This window comes from Ursus americanus, chromosome 1 (genome assembly GCF_024610735.1).
Source record: "Ursus americanus isolate L20-20 chromosome 1, mUrsAme1.1.p, whole genome shotgun sequence".
Lineage (NCBI taxonomy): Eukaryota > Metazoa > Chordata > Mammalia > Carnivora > Ursidae > Ursus > Ursus americanus.
The window spans coordinates 15,429,180-15,450,474 of record NC_142127.1 but is presented as its reverse complement, the minus strand read 5'-3'; the positions used below and the strand labels follow the sequence as shown (position 1 = coordinate 15,450,474).

General features: G+C 41.4%; 1 protein-coding gene across 5 annotated transcripts in view; it reads left to right on the top strand.

Annotated features, from left to right (window-relative positions):
* Positions 1 to 21,295, top strand: part of NCKAP5 (NCK associated protein 5) — a 941,115-nt gene that overhangs the window by 843,773 nt on the left and 76,047 nt on the right. For all 5 annotated transcript variants that reach the window (XM_087856956.1, XM_087856989.1, XM_087856931.1 and 2 more), the window contains one exon: positions 2,030 to 2,105. In XM_087856956.1, the coding sequence (XP_087713082.1) occupies positions 2,030 to 2,105 (76 nt within the window). The remainder of the gene's footprint in view (positions 1 to 2,029; positions 2,106 to 21,295) is intronic.

Sequence of the window (21,295 nt, the reverse complement as noted above, 5' to 3'; positions counted from 1 at the left end):
GGAGATACTATTTTACATAACAGGCAAGGGAAAACATGTCTCATAAGAGTTGGTATGGGCCGAGAATATAAAGAGATTTCCTTGCTGTCTCTATAAATGAGGATGGAAGGTTCCTGTTGGGTTGTTAATGGAAATGTAGGTGTTTTGGGATCCCTTTGTCAGTGGGTCTTTTGAGAGCCTTGTCGCAGATAGATCACCGAGCTAGGCAACCCTTGGAAGGCAAACAAGTAGCATGTTAGCCTTGCTGATGCTCACAGAGCTTTTCTTCTCTGCTATCCATAAATGTCCACTACTGAAGTGTCCACAGACTGGTGAAGAAATCTTCCCCCCACCCCCACCCCTCGCCCCGTTCCCTAACTTTCCTCCTCTGGACGTGCTAACAAACAGGGAAGTGCCTGCAGAGCAGAGAGCTGATGGGAGGGGGAAGTGCTGAATGTGGCCTCTGGATATTCAACTGTCGATCTCACCTTGTGGGGTTCAGGAAGCCATCTCCATCCTTTCTTGAGTCTGCCACCTTCTGGCTATCAGCCCGTCCAGAATAAGCACCAATTACATTCAGATATTGGAACTGCAGTTAGAAAATATAAATAATTGGTTTTATTCCATTAAATATGAAAAATAGGTAAAAAGTCAAAAGCTAAATCTAGCTCGAGGTCAGTGTGCAACTGTATGGCTCTCTACATTGAGAGTATGAAATAAGAGTTTCTTGGCGTTCAGCTCAAGCCCCTGAGCAAATCCACTGACGGCCTCTAACGTTTGTGCCTAAGCAGAGCCCCACCGCATCCAGCGCACGGTTCACGTCACTACCATTGGCTGCCCAGGTAACGATGGGGATGTATTTTAAAAGAGCGTTTTAGGGTCATTCTGCCAAGGACCACAAGCTGTCTTGAAACTGAGGCCAAGTCTACTGGCATAGTCAAATGGAAATTTGAGAAAAACAAAGTTCCCTCAAATGAACATAAATCTGCAGTCGGTTTTGCTGAGTTGAAATCCTGGTCCCGCCACTTCGGCAGTTACTTGCCTGGTGTTCAGGAGGAGGGGGCTAACAATAGCACAGTGCTCTTCTAAGGATTTTGAGGTCACAGGCGTGAGGAGCTTAAACAGCACGCTCTCGCAGTATTTCAGAGTCTGCCTTTTAAATCGTGGGTCGGACTGGTGATGTTGTTGCTACCGCTGCCACTAGACTGAGAAGGAAGGGACATGAGTGTTAGTCCCAGCATCTCCATGTACAATATGTTTAAGGAAACTTGCTGGATCTCAGAATTGTCATGTGTAAAATACTGTGACTTATTCAGGTCTCTCTAGAGTTCTGCCGAATGCTACCCCATTCAGCATCTGGATATTCCTGCTGAAATATAAGGGGAATGTTTTTGACCTAAAAAGTCGATACAAATGTGTCATTGCTTTAGTTCACTAAGCCTACATCAGAGTTACCTTATGTTTCATCATGGAAAGAACAGAAGAAATCATTTTCTTAGAGAGTTACATTCCAGGAAAGGGTCAGATCTAAGTATATTTCTTTCTTCTTATTAAAATAACTTGTGGTAGAAGTCACTGTCTCTGGAGGAATTATATTTCCTTTGACTTTAATTTTCCCTAACAGCTCTGTGTTACTGACTTTATTAAGTATTAAAAGCCAAAGCTGTATCTTTAAAATCTTATGGAGAATTAGGTACCCTATAAATCCTCATTTTCAGGTCTGGGGTTATATTTCTGAAAATATGCTCTTGCTCTTGTAATTAAAACTTGTGATACAGCCAAGTGATAGAGTAGGGAAAAGTGGAATGAAGAAAATATCTGTGTATGTACATATACATCTATGTATATATGTGTATGTATATATGTATATGAATATGTGTATATGCTTATGTGTATATGTTTATGTGTGTATGTGTATACATATATACATATGCATACACACACTCACACACACCTACATTTGTTACAGAATAAACCATCATTCTGTGGATTGTGGACAATCTATTTAATATAATAAATAAGAACTTAAAGTATTTTCTTGTTGCTGCAGATAAAAGAAGCAAGTGAAAACCTGCAAGAGGATGAAGATACAGTTGCAGACTCCACATTTCAGAGCCACATCATAGGTAAACACTTACGTCTGGTACATCTTTATGGGTGATGCTTTCTGAATGTGACCTTCTTTCAGACACAGTGTATTCCTATAGAGCATGTCTCATGCCTAGCCTCTATGACGACTGCATCTTAACCTCTTTTTTTTTTTTTAAAGATATTATTTATTTATTTGAGAGAGGGAGAGAGAGCACAGGGGGAGGGGCAGAGGGAGAAAGAGAATCTCAGGCAGACTCCACGCTGAGCGTGGAGCCCTACGTGCGGCTCCGACTTACGACCCTGAGGTCATGGCCTGAGCCAAAACCAAGAGCGGAAGCTTAACCGACTGCACCACCCAGGCGCCCCTGGGACTGAGTCTTAACTTCTCACACATGGTTACTTTTCTCTTCTCAGACATTGGAAGCTACCATAAAGTAAGTAGTTCAAAACAGGACCTACAAAGAAAACACAGGTGTTTTCAAAGGCACACACTGCAAACTGATGAGAAGTGAGTCCTTGCCAATATGAAATGAGAATAATACTGAGTATAAATAAATTCTCTGGGAAAACAATCCACTTTGAGTCCATACAATTTCTAGAATTGTGTCAAGAAGCATTTACACAACTACCACTGGTTAGAAATAAGGGATGGTGACGTTCTTAAATTGAACATTTTTTTAGTAGGATGTGTTTTACACACAGAACCAAATAGATTTAGGTGCACATGGCTTTGCCAAAACCTCACAACTTATTTTCTTCATCATTTCCGTGAGAACCCTAAGTATAAGTACTCCTGTTTCTGACCTAAGTTTGATCTGTCAGCTCTTTCTTCAAATTGTGCATTGGCCTAGATTGAAGGGACTCTGCTTCCCAACACAAAAAGATTTGCTGACCCTTTGCTGACCTGTTTTCAGCAGCCAGGACATAGCTGGTGACAGAGTAGTTGTCTGTGACTGTGATCCTTGTCAGGTGACGGAAGAGGTGATACCTTCAACTGTTCTGGGCTGCTGTGGACGATTGCAGAATTCTTTTCTCCGCAGGCTTTAGGAACTGCTGTGCATGGAAGCATGCTGATTATTTAGTATGACACAGGACACCGAGGCATGATGGAATAATTTCTACCAATCACATTTGAGTATAGCAGTTAATATCAAATCCCACACTCGAGGGCATGACAGCCCCCACAGATTTCTGGTTTCTGGTATGGTGAGTGTCCACCGCTCCTGTCCCTTCAGCTGCCAGCTCTGAGCCCCTCAGCACTCTTAGAGCCATGTTGGTACACTCTGTGCCTGGTTTTCACACATACCCAGAAGTCTTCTGCAAACTCTAATTTGCAGTTTATCTCAGAGAGTTATTGTACCCCCACAGCTTAATGAGACTGGCACACCATTATTGTTCTTTTCATTTGTAATTGAGAATACAAAAATCTTAACAAACAGCTGAATGAGTGCAGTCTGAACAAGATTATTATTCCAAAAAGACATCCTTTATTATAGTTGTCAATGTAAAATGCTTAAATTGGTATCAGTTGTGTATAGTTAGCTAATATGCAAGTTAAATACCGTTTAACAACCTTCAAACATGACACTATGTAAAGCCCCACTGAATCATCATTTTTCCATAATGAGGTGTTCCTGGGCCTATGAAATAACATATATAAAGTTCGAGGCTGAATGTGTTTCAAAAGAACTACAGAATTTCTAACTATGCTTTAATGGACTTGCAGTTGTTTTTTTTCTTTATTTGCATTGTTCGATATGATAGCTCGTAGCCATAGGTGGCTATTTCAGGTTCAATTTAAATTAATGGAAACTATGTACAATTAGGCATTCCGTTCCTCCATGGCACTAGCCACATTTCGAGTACTCAGGGGCCACATATTCAGGGGGTGGTCTGTATGAACATTTCCGTCATCACACAAAGTTCCGTTGGCAAGTGCTGCTTTTGATGGCTCTCACAGGAGTAAATTTGGACCATGTTTCTGACAGGGTGCTAACTTGGTCTGCATATAAGGTAGGTTTATCTCCTCAAACTAGGCGAGAACTATATGGTAAGCTGCTATTGGCTACAAGTAAATCAACAACAACAAAACTAACTAGCCGTTATATATAAGTAATAAAGTCATTTAATCATCTTACACAATTAGAAATCTGGAAGAAAGTAAATATGAAAGAAGGCTAGCAGCTCAACGATGTCATCAAAAGCCCTGGCTTTTTATCCCCACATCTGTTGCTTCTGGTTGCAAATTGATTCCTGCCACTCTGGCCATTCCATTTACATTCAAGGCACAAAGTATAAGGAAGAGTAAAAGCTCCTTCAGAATCCACCCCATAGACTCCATCTTACATGTCACTGATGAGAACCAGATCATGAAACCAATGCTAGCTGCAAAGGATACTGGGGAAGTCAGTATATTGCTTCTATTTATTGCATGAGGTCGCAGAGAGAACGGGGTTGAGAATATTCCCTGGGTCATCCAGTCAATAAGATCACTACAACCAACCTTCTAAAAGTTTCGTCCATTTCGAGACTGAATAAGCCTCAATAGATCAAGTGGTTTTTTTCTCTTTATTCCAGAAGAATGACTGAGAATATATTTTTAGCACCCTGATAAACCAATATTCCTCATTTTGTCTAAACTAAGTGTTGTCACATAGCTTCATAATATTATATAACCATAGAATGTTTTTCCACTCACAGCAACTGAGCAAATCTAAATATGTTATGCTTCTAACCAAATATCAGCTAATGTCTTTGACAAAGAAGAATAATCAGAAAATTTATGAACCTGAATGTTTGCATTTCTGTGGTTAAGGATAATCACGTTGGTTTAATCAAAATGTTATGAGTTGATTACAAGACAAGATATTGTTAACTAAGCCTGCTCTATATTGAAATTCAAGATTCATGAATTAAGTAAAATAATACAACTTGATTTTTTTCTTTAAAATCACCCTAATAAATGTCAGACTTCCATGTTAATAAGCAACAAGAAAATGACTAGCCTAGCCTAATAGAAATGTTAACACAAATGATCACGAACCCCGTATTTCTAATTGTTCTTTCCTGCTATTTAACTGTAATAGGTTCACCCTATGTATTATATTAATTATCTAATAGGATTAAATGATCAGTGGAAATTCAAATAACATTGTTTCATATTAAAAACACCAGCCAGTGATAGCATCAAAAATAATCGTCTAAGCAGAGGCAGAGGATCTGGAAATTCCTATAAAGAGGAGAAAATGTCTTTTGAGGAGTTTGAAGAAGAAGCCAAGCAGAATTGAATGATATCCAAGAAAACAAGGATTCATGGTAGACTCTAGTGAAGTGAAGTGAAGGATGCACGTATTTGCTCCAAATTTTAAAAAGATACAAAGAACAATCTGTCCATCGGCCCAATGGGCAAATACCCCAGTACCCCATCTGGCATGAAATCTGTTCATTCTCCCCTGTTGGCTGGGTGTCTTCTTAGTCTCTTCTAAAGGAACCTTTCTGGCTCCTATCACCAGGGGAGAGCATGACACTGGGCATGGTCTAGCCCTGAATCTGGCTTTCTTGGGGAGCTCTGAGGAGTTGTGTTGGTACTCCCCTACCCAACTCAGGAATTGCCTCCGAGGGATCTTTCTGTGGTGCTCCTCTTCCCATTTTTCCCCAAACTGGCCTTAGTCAGCAGCTAATAAATTATGCAGGAAGATAATAGGGGCTCAATAAGGAACCCCCCTTTGTTTGACTTACTTATCAGACCATACGCCAGTTTATTTCCATTTTCCTGAGGGATTTCATTTCCTTATTCCCTGTTCTCTCCTAGACTCTAGCTAGCTAATCTGGTAAACTGACTCAAGCCAGTGAAGCAGTGGGTTAAGCAGGTATTTTTTCAGGTCACATATTTGCATTATAACAAAGACTCCAGAAAAGTTTTACCTCTGGTTAAAAGGAACTGTTGAAACTTTTATTCAAGTTTCAGACACTCACATCACTGGTTTGAGCAAATTACAGGGTGAAGAAGAAAGGACAGAATCAACCTGACTTCAGACACTGAATAGCACAGAAACAGTGCCAGGGAGGAGAAGTTATTTTGTCATATAACCCTGCTTTTGAGAGATAGCCTGCCTGAAAGCGAAGAAGTGGGACAGAGCTGTGTTGAGCCAAATAGAGGAGATTCACAGAACCAGGTACAATCGCCGTTTCAGGTCAGTGTAATACATAGACCTCGGTCTCCTGACCTTTTTGTACCCAACCAGAAAGCATCGAATCCTAATAGCATTGTGCCCAGGCTGGAGTTTGATAGAGGTAGAAGGCATAAAAGAGTCACATGCCACATAATTCCTATTGTCACAGAATCTATATATCAGATTCCAGTGGAGGTCAACGAATACAGCAGCTTCTTCACCCAACAGAGGGGAGATGTCTTAGCCTGATGTCAAATGTCTCTGGCTGTGGTTCTTAGGACAGAAAGAGAAGGTCTCACAGACTCTTGATTCAAGAACCTCAGTTACATGGAGGGTATGAACCAGGACCTAGATATTTATCTCATCTGAATGCAAGGGGCTCTGAAACCTACTTTATTGTATTAATATTAATGACCTAATACAATATGGTCAACAATTGTTATCCATGCATAGACTATACAGTTTGAATTATCCAGACTATGATTATTTTAAATCCAAGACAGGATTTCCGTAGTTATTAGTAACAATAGGGTTAAGTTCAAATGGAAGTGAATGAAACCCCAGAGTACAGAGGTTTAAATAAGAACAGAAATTTCTTATGGTCACACAGGTCAGTCCAGAGGAAGGTGATCCAGGCTGATAGGACAGGACCAGGCTCTTCCTTATCTTGTCCCTCTGGTTCATATGTTTTCCATTACCAAAGTCACTTCATTGTTCAAGATGGCTATTGAAAAACCATCCACTTTCTAACCGGCAGGAAGAGGTGATGAGGTAGGATATGGTTCATCCCTTTATGAACACTTCATAGCAGTTGACCTATCCCTTCTGCTATTGGCCAGTACTTAGTACATTGGATGGGAAACATGCCAGGCAGGAGGCCATGTGTCCAGAAAAAAACAAAAACAGAAACAACACCGCCAGGAGGTTCTCTGGAAGAGAAGGAGAATGGCTTTTAGAGGACATGTATCAATGTTAGCCAGCAGCCCACCCCTTACCAAGGCTACCTCCTTGGTATAAACACACACAAATTTTCACCATCATTTAAGAAAACCACAGAAAATAAATCAGAATCATTTTTGGAAAAGATAGAATTAATTCTAATGTTTGATGCCTAGTTTTTGTCTTGCATGACCTGAATGACCACTTCCTATTAGTGCAGTTTACCTTGAGTAACTTTTTGAGAAACTGTACTGAACTTGAATTAGTTTACCACCACCATATTTATGAGTAATGTATACTTGGTCACCCACAAAGTATATACAATTTCAAATAAATCTTCTGTGGAATATAATGCATCTAGAATTTTCCTTTCTCTAGAATGAAAACCCAGAGGGTACCAGGGCTTCTACTACTGTAGCTGCCAATCAATTAAAGTTCTTTATTTTTAATTTTTATTTTTTATTATGTTAGTCACCATACATTAAGTTTCTTGATAATTATCTGTCTTATTTCAAGAATATCATCAATTTCCCCCCCTGAGAAAATTTGAAAAAAAATTAGAAATTTAATGTATATGGAATGACATTCATATTAAAAATAAAATTAAAACATAGCTCAGAAACTTGATCAGACTTTTACAGCTTTCTGAGTAGAAGGCTATTTAAGTCAAATGTCATATTTTGAATAGTGTACTGACATGCTTAGGCTTAATTGTAGAAAGGGTGAGCTATTGATGAAAACAAAATGAGAGTGGGACTAAATAATGTTCTGTTGACTACTAATAGACTGCCCCTGAATGGAAAACTACTTAGATAATAATGCCTATGGATAGAGAATAGGATGGAGTAGTTTACATAATTTGGATTTCATATTAATACTTCCGAGGATGATGTTATTTCCACACTTCCAAACATACAAAATGACATCAAAGAGGTACTATAAAGTACTAGCCTGGGAAAGGAAACTTCACGTGACTACACGGAGTTCTCCCATTTATAACTGCAAGTGACAAACTCCAAAGGGGAAGCTTTGCATCTGGCAGCCTGAAATATAAATTCCACCTGTCGCAAAGGTAGATCCATGCAAATAGGACCATGCGGTTTCTTCTGACCAAGGACTGGAAATAGTAATATTAATTTTCATCCCCTGAATATCCATTATGTACTAGGCCCTGTGCTTGGAACATCACATGTCATACATGTCGTCCTCCTTATTTGTTTGTTTGTTTGTTTGTTTGTTCGTTCCTTTGTGGCTGGTTCTCTGTTTTTGTCATCTATCAGCTTGCTCCTTATACATACTTTCCTCTAACTACCAGAGATAGTCAGCAAATAAGTCTTTGGACGAGACTTCTGTTTGTGGGCATGCTAAAGCCTAGTCTATGATTCCCTTCCTCTGTTTTAGTTTTGTTTTGTTTTCCTTAGAGATAGAGAATTGTAGACTTGGAGAGATGAAAATACGGCTTTGGTTTTGGTTTTGGTTTTTTTTTACTCGTATAAAGTATTTGCTCCCACAGTTTGCACCAGGGAGCTGAGTTCTATTTAGGTGACCAAGCCTATATTGTACATCTTACGCCACGACCTGTGTTAAATGCTGGAGATATGGGGTGAATAAGTACGTGTACTCTGTGAACTGCAGTCTAGTGGGAGGATAGAAAAGCAAACAGATAATTCTGGTACAGTGTGATTACAGATAAGCTAGAGGCACACTCTGCCTCCATCTGAGTGTATGGAGTAGGTGTGGAGTCCAGCTTTGGTAAAGCCAGGAATATTGGTTTCCATTTGTAAGGAAAAGACAAGAGTGAGAGAATAAGACACTGAAGTTAGAGAGAATCTTCCATTTATACCAATGGTTCCCAAACTGTGCTACACATCAGAATCCCCCGGGAAGCCTTTATTTATTTTATTTTTCTTTAAACTCTGTTATGTGAGTCAGCATGCAGTACTCCATTAGCTTTTGATGTAGTGTTCCATGCTTCATTGTTTGCGTAGGGAAACCTTTCAGTACGCCGATGCTCAGGTCACACCCCATAAGAGATCACAAGCTCTAGGGATAGGAGCCACACATCAGTGTCTTTTTAAAGCTCCCCAGGTGATTCTAGTGGGCAGTAAAGTCTGGGAACCCCTGTCCTAAGTGTTAAGATTTCAACAAGGGGACAGGGAGATGTCTTTCAGCTCCAGGGCAAGAGCATAAGCAAAGGCCTGGGGACAGCAATGTGGCATACCACAAGGGAGAGGAGTCAGCAGAAGACCAGCTTGGCTAGAGTAGAGAGTAATTTTTGAGGATGAGGTACAGATAGAGTTGGTTTTGTGGAGACCATGAAAGCTAGGTGTGAGGGGCGCCTGGGTGGCACGGCGGTTAAGCGTCTGCCTTCGGCTCAGGGTGTGATCCCGGCATTCTGGGATCGAGCCCCACATCAGGCTCTTCCGCTATGAGCCTGCTTCTTCCTCTCCCACTCCCCCAGCTTGTGTTCCCTCTCTCGCTGGCTGTCTCTATCTCTGTCGAATAAATAAATAAAATCTTTAAAAAAAAAAAAAAAGAAAGAAAGAAAGCTAGGTGTGGATGTCTGAAGTTTAGCCTGCAGAACAATACCCAGACTGTGCAGATCTTTAAAGGAAGACTAACACGATGAAAAGTGGCCATCCAGTCACTGTGACGCTCACATCCCAACTCTTCAAATCAAAACACATTTTTATTTTCTCTCATTTAACCTTGGACCAACCAAATGCACTATAGTCAGATGCACCGTATTGTTTTCTCCTGTGTGGTGTGCTGTGATGAATTGAATCATGTATTTACTTACGTGAAAGGCTAGACATCTAGGAATACTTAAGGGTTGCCAAAGGACTCTACCACAAAAGATCTCTCCTGGTAGCCTATTCGAATGTATCGGAATTTCTTACCTATTGGTAATTCCTTTGGGTAGAGGTGCTCAAGTTACTTGTTATGCTGCACCTGGTCTCCGGGAAGGGCAGACGTTGAATATCACTGACTGATAGCAGCAGTGCGTTCCTCACCTTGGTACCAGCAAGACCCTAAAGGGATGAGTCATCAAGCTAGTACGTTCTCCTTCCAGGGAACCGAAAAGCAGAAGAAGGAGTGGTTTGACACTTAGGAAAGGTAAGGGTGGTATTCCTCAGATGGGGAAGCTCAGCTGCTGGGGGCAGAGGCAGACATGAAGCCCCAGGGGCTGGCATGAATTAACCCAGGTACTGGAAGCAGACAGGGTCCACTGAAGGGGAGTGGTGGACACATTAAATAATTTATGCCTTTTTCCCCACATTTTTTGAAGGCTTCTTGCTCTATAGCACAGACTTGGAGAATCTGAAATAGCTGTACAGTGACTCCTTTTTGTACAGTTCCCTCGATTTCTTAAAAGGCAGCTAATTCACTTAAAGTAAACCTAAGAACATGTGTGTAACTTACGGCATAGTAACGAATAGGTAGGGGTCAAAACAAAGTCAAAGAACAGAGTGTCTCAGCCTCAGAAAGCTGCCCAATGTGACGGAAAATTCTGAAAGAAGTAAGATGATGATATATATTACTTTAATATCTACTATTTATTAAAAGCTTTCTAAAGGCTGGGCACTGGCCAAAGCATTTTATGTATATTGCCTTGTTTTATCCTCACATCAACCCCACAAGTTACGTACTAAGGTCATCCTCTGCAGCTAGGGAAACCGATGTCCTGAAAAGTTACATACTTTGCCCGGCAATGTGGCCGGTATAGAGTGGAGCCAGCATCCAAACCCAGCCTAGTCCATAGCTGCGAAGTAAATAAACCCCCGAGAATGCTAAATGATGGCTGGGTACTTCCTTGGTCGCCTTGCAGGCACCACAGTTCAAGAATCCTTTTAGCAGATTGCTTGGCCAGGGGTTGCAAACTCAAATAAGCCCCTGGGTCAAAGAGTGAGACAGGCCCAGCCTTGACATACACAAGCACATATTGCATGAGTGATAGGAGTTTTGAGGAATGGAGAGAATATGACCCACCGCAGGGGAGCAGCTACTTGTCAATTCCAGTTGTCACTGTAGAAGGCTGGCCCTATGTAACCAAGTCTTTCCATTTTTCACCAGAAGCCAACAAATATAGATTATTTTGTGACATATGATACATTTTAAAATGTGGGCTCAATTGTAAAAAGCAAATCTTCTGAGGCTTTCCTTTATCTGGCAATATTTCAAATTAGAATTTCAAAGTTCTTGCCCAGAATTTCACATCTAAAAGTATAGAATATAATATAAAAATACATACATATTTTTCTTAAATGCATGGTTGAGCTGCCTACAAGGAATGTGTCAGAGGCATGGACAGCAAGAGAGCTTGAATCCTTGTGGGGGGGCGGGGGGGGGGGTTGCACAATAACCAGCAATTGCCCACGGGGTATGTACTAGGCTCTGATGACCTAGGGCTAGGGTGACCAGCTGTCCTAGTTTGCCTAGACTTTCTTGGTGTTAGCACTGAAAGTCCCTCAGACCTGGATGACCTGGAACAGTTTCACCCTCCCTGGAGCCTGGTGATAAGGAGCTAAACTGTTGACATAATGAAAGCCTAGAGCCTCAGCAGGGTGAGATGTTAGATCAAACACATCCCTTCCCCACCAGCATCAAGCTGGATTCCCAAGAGCAGTGACAAAAAAACCCAGAGGAAGACTGCAAGCATAAACTCCTAACTCAACCTCAACTCAGTCTTAACTCTAGCCGAAGAAAGGGGGGGAAAGAAAAGAAAAAGAAAAAAGTCTCCTCTGAAGATACTAAATCTTTAGCTCACACTCCTGTGGATCAAGGCACTAATTCAGTCTCTGTGCTCCTTAAATCCCCCAAGCTTGAATTTTTTAAAAAAAGTGTTCTGAGTTGTGCTTTTAAATACTCCAGAGAAGAAACTGGAAGGGGGAATAGTTGAAACATGAATGGCAGAATATAAACATCTTTCGAGCTGGGCAATCTCTCTGTTTGAGAATATTTGAAATTTATCATAATGAAAAGTTTTAAAATATTCAGACTCAAGTTGATAGTGCTTGCAGGAATACAGCAGAACCCAACTCAAAACCTCTCTTGATGCGACCACTCTGAACTTTACACACAGATAAAGTTCCAAGGAAGATTAACTCACAATACAAAATGACTAAAAAGAGGAAATGACTTCATTAGCAAGTGGCAGGAAAAAAAAAAGAAAAGAAAAAGGCAAGCTATAGAATAAGTCCTGCAAAGACTACAGAATTGGAAATTATCCAAGAGAGAATATAAAATAAAAATAATTAATGTATTTAAAGTAAACACAAGTGGAAATGAACGTTAACAAAGGAACAAATGAACAGTCCGATATCAAAAAAGAATACAATAGAACTTCAAAAAATTAAAAGCTGTTAGTATTGATTACCACTGATGAGAGCATTACTCAACTGAAAGAGTTGAACAATTACAGAAAATGTGTCACAGAGAATCAAGGGGGTGGATAAATGAAAGAGAGGGAAAAATAATTAAGTAGGAGGTGATAAAATCCACATGTATCTAATTGTAGCTCCTGAGGAAGGGAATGGAATGAACAGGGTAAACATAATATTCAAAGAATTAATGACTAAGAATTTGCAGAATTAAGGAAAGTTACCAGTCCTCAATTTCAGCACCAAATTGTTGCAAGCAAGATAAATAAAAGGAAATCTATACATTAGGATTGTGATTTTATTTCCTTTGGATATATACCCAGAGGTGGGATTGCTGGATTGTAGGATACCTCTATTTGAAAATAAAATCACTATCTCAAAGAGATATCTGCACATCCACATTCATTGCCACATTCTTCCCAATAGCCAAGATATGGAAATAATCTAAGTGCCTATCAACAGATGAATGTATAGAGAAATCACGTATGTGTGCGTGTGTGCATACACACACATATACGTACATACGTATGTATGTATATAGTCTTTTAGTATGCATTTGGCATTTTTAATCAACATTATTTCTGCGAGGAACCTATGATGGTGCATGCAGCTGCTGTTCTTTAATTTTCACTGCTGTACAGTATTCCATAGCATAGATGTAACAAAATGTATCCTTTCTACTGTTGATGAACATTTGAGTTGGTTTCTATTTTTTGCTATTACGACAATGCTGCTATGGTCACTGTGGCATATAGTCCCTGATATACTTGCCAAGAGGTTTTGAAGGGCCATGTCTTTTCAACTTTTTTGACTAGTATCCACAGTAATAAATGTTTACATCATAAGCAGAAACAAAAATAACATAGAAAGTTGACGAGTAACATGAAATTCAACAACAATGTGGTTGCCCTATGGTAGTACCCAGAGAAGGAGACCAAAGAGGAGCACAAGAGTGACTTAAAAACACTGTTTATGTTATTAAGGGGGGTTATGGGTGTTCTTTCATGGTGATTATTTAAATGAATTTATTTGTTGTATACACTCCTGTATTTATAGTATGTTTCACAATTTTTTTAAAAAAAGATAAAAGTTAAAGTACCCTCCAAAGCAAAACACAAATATATTTTGGCAAGGGTGTCTGTGGGCTGAATGGGCCATCCGTTTATCCTTCTGATCTGTGCCACACATTCCTCACCCCGCTCCATTCCCACCTACCATTTGGCTGGCCCATTGCCATCTTCAGAGGAGAGACTGGCCAGGAGAAGAAGGAGAGGGGAGGAAGGAAAGGCAGCCCCGACCACCCATAGAGAGTTACCCATCATCAATTCTGAAGCCCATCAGGTGTCAGAAGTTAGAAACAGAGATTGTGGGCAACTCTTAAAGTTTTATCTTTTTCTCTTCCATGTTACCACAGATAATTCTGAGTTGACCACACATTATGAATCGACTCAACTGTTCATGCCCTAAGTGTTGTTAAAGCCAGCGTTTCTAAACTATTCCCATGAAGGGAATGAAAAACTAGTGACTGAGGAGTAACAGTGATTTGAGAGGAAGGAAGAAGGAAGGAGGGGAGGGAGGGAGGGAGGGAAGGAAGGAGAGAGGAAGGAAGGAAGGAAGGAAGGAAGGAAGGAAGGAAGGAAGGAAGGAAGGAAGGAAGGAAGGGAGGAAGGAAAAAGGAAGGAAAGAAGGAAGGAAGGAGAGAGAAAGAAAGAAAGAAAGAAAGAAAGAAAGAAAGAAAGAAAGAAAGAAAGAAAGAAAGGAAGAAAGAAAGAAAGGAAGAAAGGAGAAAGAAAGAAAGAAAAAAGCTTTCCAGGGAGGAATTTATAGCTTTTCAGAAGCTTGGAAGGCACTGTCCCTCCAGTAAGAACTCAACCTTATATACCTAATGAAAAACCACCTCAATTAAGGTTATCTGCACACTCCGTCCACCGGGAATCCCAGTGATATGTTCATTAAGTCTGGCACATTGGAGCAAATACCTTAGAGCAAAGGAGCTATAGAGTGCCAGAATGATAGATCGGGTGAGGGCTATGGCATACTGTAGAGATGAAAATTGAGCTGTGTGTTAAAATACGCAACTAAGGAAGAAAGGAGGAAACGTGATCTTGGGAACAGGGTGCTCTTGACTTGAACAAATCCATACTCAGGAGACATCCTAGAGAAGAGAATAGGATGTAGAGAATGGAAAGCATCTCCGTGAATCTGTTACAACTTGGAGCCTTTTGGAGCACTTTTTAATGAGTCATACATATGCAAGTAGGGCTTAACTGTTTGAAAGAAAAGCCCTCATTTGTGAAAACGGTGGTGCCTGAGAAAAGAACTTATCAATGTCAGTGTTAATTTCTTCCATCAGCCCATTGATAGAATTTGAGAAGAGTCATTTAGCAAGCACACAAGCAGATAAAAGGATGATGTTTGCTTTATCTTCGGTTTGCCGCCCTGGCACAGCTAAAAGCTTTTCAGGAAGGGAGAAGAACAAACTGAGAGGTTACCAGGTTATGAACCATTGTCACAGCCAAGCCAGCAGCATTGAATCAATTTCCAATATGTTTCTGCTCTAGCTAAAACCTATACTCTGGAGATGTTATTGTTTGATTATAAAAGCAGGAGGAATTTGAAGAGAGACTTTCATGCCACCTTGATAAACAGTCTCTGTCTGTAACTCGATTGTGTCAACTCCCAAACGGAGGGGAAATATGCTTTAAGGTGACTTTCTGCCCATTTGAAACTCGGCCCTGTGTTCTGCCTTCGGAGCCCATTTGGAAGGAATCCTATGTGTATAAGAACACATTTGGAGTGGGCATTGGCTGTCCTGCTTCTGCATGAGGGGATTGCATTTCCAAGGGTGTTATTTCTCCTCACCACTGACCCAGTCTTCGGAATGTTTCCCTGATGTCAAAAGTATTTGTGTTTGATTTGGCTTCAAGACAGTCTCTTTCCTATGTAACTCATAATTTTAAAAAATGAAAGCACTTCTCAGATTCTGGGTTACAATTGACTCCGATTTTAAAACAAGAAAAGTGGCAAGGAGGAGGCAGTGTCCTGAGGAATGAATGGAATCAGGGTCCAAAGCTCAGTTTGGGATTTTATGACTTAGTGCAAAATGCTGCGTCTCTGTTTCCTCAGTCATCAGATAAAGGGCTCAGTTTAGATATTCTCTCATGTTTTGGGGTTTTTGTTGTTGTTGTTGTTCCTGGCCCAACTTCTAATACTGTTTGAGGGAGTGGAGGTATCCCTGAATTTCAAGATGCCTGACCACGTCAAGTTCCCACTTCTCATGAATCTGCGGGAAGACGGGGTTTCAGTCACAGGATCTGAGTCAAGTAGAAATTGGCAAAACGTATTCAACGATTTCTGGGCCAGACTTAGTCATCATCATGCATTTACCTAAAGTTTCACATTTTTTTAGACTGCTTCCACGGATCCCCTCAACAACCTCCCAGCCAGGGGTTTGCAGTTGCACAGACCTTTGCTCCTGATTCCACCATTCCACGTTGCCACCTAACAGATGCTGTGATCTTGAGCAAGCTCCTGAATCTCTCTAAGCCTCCATTCCCTCATCTGCCAAATGGAGATAACAGAAGGACTTACCTTGAAGTATTGTTATGAGCATGAAATGAGCTTTTTTGCAGATGCGTGCTTGACAGCTATGCCAGGGACTAGCAAGAACTCACTTGTTGGTCTTCATTGTTAGCGCAGTTATTATTAAGATGGGTATGGGTAAGGTGTAGGTAGCTATGGATATCATCTTTCTTGCTTTTTTTTTTAAGTTGTACTCATGGCAATGATTTATTACAGTGAAGGATGCAAAGCAAAATCAGCAAAGGGAAACGTCACATGGGGCAGCATCAGGAGGTAATGAGGCACAGGCTTCGAAGGGTCCTCATCCAGTGGAGTCACATAGGACATGCTAGGTTCCCCCACCACCAAGTTAGGACAACACATGCGAAATGTTATCTACCTGAGAAGCTCACTAGAGACTCAGAGCCCAGGGTTTTACTGGGGGATGGTCTCACAGGTACCATCTTGCCTAGCACATATTAAAATCCCATATTCCCCAAAGGAAAGCATGTGTTCAGCAAAAACCACATTGTTTATATGAACAATTTAGGCACATTGGGCCACTCTTATCGGCGTGGTGGGAACCCTCTTGAAATCCATGTTCCCAGGTGCTAGGGAAGGGCCAGGCTTGCAGTCAGGCCTTGCTAAAGGTAAGCCTTTGCAGACCTGCTATGATGACTCTTTTCTTCACAATCTGTCACCTTGGCTCTTGTCCAGAACATCTTTACAGCAAAATTACTATCAGTAGGACTCCATACAGCAGTATGAGACTAAACTGTTGACTTCAGTAATTCAGAGGTTCTTGATTCATTTGAAGCTGACCTGAATGCTTCCATCTAGGCCTGAGATCGTGTCATGGTAATCACTGACAGTGTCATTCCCATGGACAGTCCATGGTACTTGTGGACACACACAAAGACTTTACAATCGTTAAGGTACTCCAGACAGGACAAACATTAGTCCAGATGTATGGGTTAATGGGCCCCCAATATGGCTGCCCACCATGGAGCTTCTAACCCTATGACTCCCAATCTAGTCAGAAATAATTCAGGTTAGTCCTTGGTTTCAGGGATACGGCATTCAACTCCAAACAGCTCTACTTGTCCATGGCATCAGCATCATCGTCAATGTCATGAGTGTAGATGACATTCATAAGTGTCCTATGTGGAAAATACAGGAGCTGGGCCACCTTCGCTGTCTTGTGATTGATGCTGTCAGGTGTGATCATAGGCTCAGCAGTCAGTTTGAATTCAAGGTCCTCGCAGCAGCTTGGAAAGGTAGCATGGGGAGTTTTCATTCAGGAAAGAGGGAAAGCTTCTGAAAAAAAGATAATTCCCTTCCCACCTCACCCCCACATCTCCCCCAGACACTGGGGCTTTGTTTTTCCCCATTGGTACAAAATCAGTGTGTTCCAGTTAGTAATCGAAACTTTACCTTTTTTTCATCCAGAAATTCTTACTGAGATTTTTTGTCTAGACTTGTTGTATGTAAGAGGGACAAAAGAATTTTCACCAAAAAATGTTTTTATACAACTTAATCAGAAAGATGCACCATGTTCAGAAACTGGTCAGGACAAACTCTTGAATTTTAAAATATTTTCAAAATGGGTTTATATAACCTCTTACCCCCTTTGTCCTGATTATTTATCCAGTGAGCAGCCTAAAAAGCCTAGCCTTTCTGGGGACAGCTGCATTTAACCATCAAACTGCACTAAAGCTTGTGTACCAAGAGAAAGGTGAGAAAAGTAGTCAGGTATCTGTCCATTGTTGCAAAACGAGTAATCTGGATATCCTGTTTCTGAACAATGAGGAAAATGAGTCACAGTGAGGTTTCCTGTCTATAATTCACCGCAAGGTGGTGACAGGATTCTTACTGAAAACTAAAGGGACTTAAGAGTGATTGGATTTGGTCGTAGAAGTTCCCGGATGTACATCTCACACATGGAGAGAAAGGTCTAAGACAGCTTTCTCTTTCTCCAGCCATTTCTCAAGCATTGCATCCCCTACACGCTGCCGACGGACCTAACCCACAAACACCAGTCACGGGCAGTGTCCCACCCAAGCCTCTTTCTCTCCCTGAGTCCTCATGCACTGGTTTTACATCCATTTGATAAATTCCATTTTGTTAGAAAGGGCTAATGGGCAAACCTAGAGCTTCTTCACTGGGAAGGGTGAAGCAATTTCATTTTCTGGTACCCAAACCTCAAGGCACAGCCATGAACCAAGTTCCATCAGTTCCTAATGATTTATGAGACACTGACTCCATTCCAGACACTGTGCTGGATAAACACAGACACTGTGCAGCTCTGGATTTGGTGAGCTCAGTCGATCTGATTCACATCTCTTTCTTAAACTTTAGTTGCGGATGGAATCTTCCAATATGTTCCTCCGTAGGTCAAGTTCCCTGACCCTTTTTAAAGAAATTATTTTGGACATTACCAAAAGAAACTTGATGGCTGTAGATAATCCTGTCATTGTAAATAATCAAGAATTTATATGCCTTAGTAGTTCCTAAATTATGTGAACTTATTCTTCGTGACATGCTGGCAAAGACAAATAATTTCTTTAAAACAGATGGCGTGCACAGCCACTGTTTAAATGCCAGCTCTGCTGCTAGTTATTGGCCTACTTCTTCAGTGAGATATTTGCATGCTGGATTCACCTGGGCACTTGGTCTGTGCTGCAGAGAAGTCAGGAAGCTTAGAGGGGTCTTACTTCCTTACAAAACCTCCGCAGCTATTTCAATATGGGGTGGTAATGACCGCTTATATAATCGCTACACTATTTTTAGTCAGTTTTAAGCCCATGTGCATTATTGTTTTATTTTTAAAAACTAGTAAGATGGCTGTTGTTATTTCTTTATAGTGTTTTTCAGGATTCCAATAACATTTGCAACAGTTTAGTTTGGGGGTCTCCCAGAAGGAGGCCCTGTGAAAAAGGATTTAAGGACAAGTCAATTATCAGGAAGTCCAGGAACAACTAGTAGGAGAAGTCAGATAGGGGAGGTAGACCAGCCAATGAAAAGCGGGTTCTCATGCCAGCTCCCACGAGGACTGGCCACAGAATTCCCATAGCCCGGTGTAAAATAAAATGCAGGGCCCCTTGTCCAAAAGTTGTTACGCATTCCAAAATGGCGACTGTAGGGCACAGGTCACACTACACAGGTCACACACACACATGCTGGTTACCTGGTTACCACTATGGGTGGCAGAAGCTTAACCTCAGAAAAACTCAAGGGTGTAGCACCCAAGTCTCAGAGTTTCCCCACCTGAGAAGTGAGGGAGCTGGGTGTTCATCACCACCTCCCATCACTGAGTAGTCAAGGGCTGATTCTGGGGCTGTTACCTTGAGGCAAAGAGATGCAGCTACCGGCAAATTGGAAGTTCAGCGGGGGCACACTCAAGTAGTAAGTCTCCAGGAGGTGGATGGGCCAGCAACTGCCAGCACGCTGGGCAGACACCGGGGGATCTCCTGGTACCCCCAGGCCAGCACCAGGTGTCTCGGAAAGTGAGCTGCTTTGTTGAAGGCACAGCTACTGAAGACCCCCCTCTTTAAAAGTAATATCCCCTAAACCCTTTGCTTTCTACCTGCTTTTTAGTCATTTCTTTAATCACCAAGGTAGCCATCATTTTCTGCATATGAAAGTTCCACTATACTCCTTTTAAAAGGGGATGGGGGGATTTGCGATCCTGCATTCTTAAAATCCAGACACATTCATTTTCCAAACATGATGATGCTAGACAAGCCATTTCTTCCCCCACGTGCCTCATTTACATCAACCGGGAAGAGGTCTTAGAATTATTCTCTATTTCCATAAGGTTTGAGAAGTCTACATCAGGAAAATGTTGGGAAGGCAGTTTTAAAACAATAATTTCTTTCCTAAGTAACAGCGATGTCTCTCAAAGTTTGGAGTGGGGGGTGGGGGTATTAGCAGGATAGCTTCCATTGAGCTCATCTTATGTAGGCCATCTTGCATGTGTTCATTTGAAGGGGGTATAAAAATTATTTTTTAATTAGAAAATGCCCCCCCACACGCATTTGGCTTTCTAATCGTTACTGTGTGCCACAAACAACAGCTCCTTAATAACGGTGATGGTGAATTTTGTATGTCAACTTCACTGGGCCACAGGGTGCCCAGACATACATATTCTGGATGTTTGTGTGAGGATGTTTTTGGATAAGATTAACATTTAAATTGGCAGGCTGAGTAAAGCAGATTGCCCTTCTCAATGTAGTGGGCTTCATCCATTAGCTGAAGACTCAAACAGAAAAAAGAGACTGGCCCTGCCCAAAGTAAGAGAGAATTCTCCTTCTAACCTAACTGCCTCAGAGCTGGGATGTGAGGTTTTCCCTGCTTTCTGACTAGAAATGACTGAAATAATAACTCTTCCTGGGTCTCAAGCTTGCTGGTCTTCGCACTGGAACCCCACTGACAGCTGTCCTGGTTCTCAGGCCTTAGGACGTAGAGTGGAACTAAACCATTAGCTCTCCTGGGTCTCCAGCCTGCCTACTCTCCCTGCAGACTTTGGGACTTGCCAGCCAATTCCTTATAACACACACACGCACACTACGGGTTCTGTTTCTCTATAGAAACCTAATACAATTACATGTAATTAGATTTTAACAGAATGATTAGAATATCTGCTAGTTAGAGGGAGTTGAATGGCTGTCATCTGTGCAGATGACTACAGATTTCAATTTGCTTCACCCAGGCCAAGGAAGAATGAGCAGGTGAACTTATCCTATAAATGGGGTAGGGGTTGAGGAGACTGCAGATGCCAGGCGTCAAATATCAGACAGCCTATATCATCACCATTTATGTAAAACAGTAGAGCAGGTGGCCCTAGTGGCCCCCAGTTTTTGAGAGCCCTTCAGGTTAGCAGTCCAGTTTTACAGGAGCAAACAAAGCTAGACATTTTTTCTTCAACTGAATCTGGACTCAGGACTCATTCAGATGTCTGTAAGATGTGAACTTCCTCATAGAGGTGTGAACCCTCTGCCGAGGAGCTCCCCTCACCCTAACGGGAGCAAAGACTCAAGAGGCCCGTGCACGAGCAAAGGGCCGAAGGCCCCTGGAAATCTGCATGCACGTGCATGACATTTATTCATTACACCGTAATAGATCCCTAGTAGACAGAATTTGTGTTTTAGAGCAAAGCTCCTCTGAAGACAA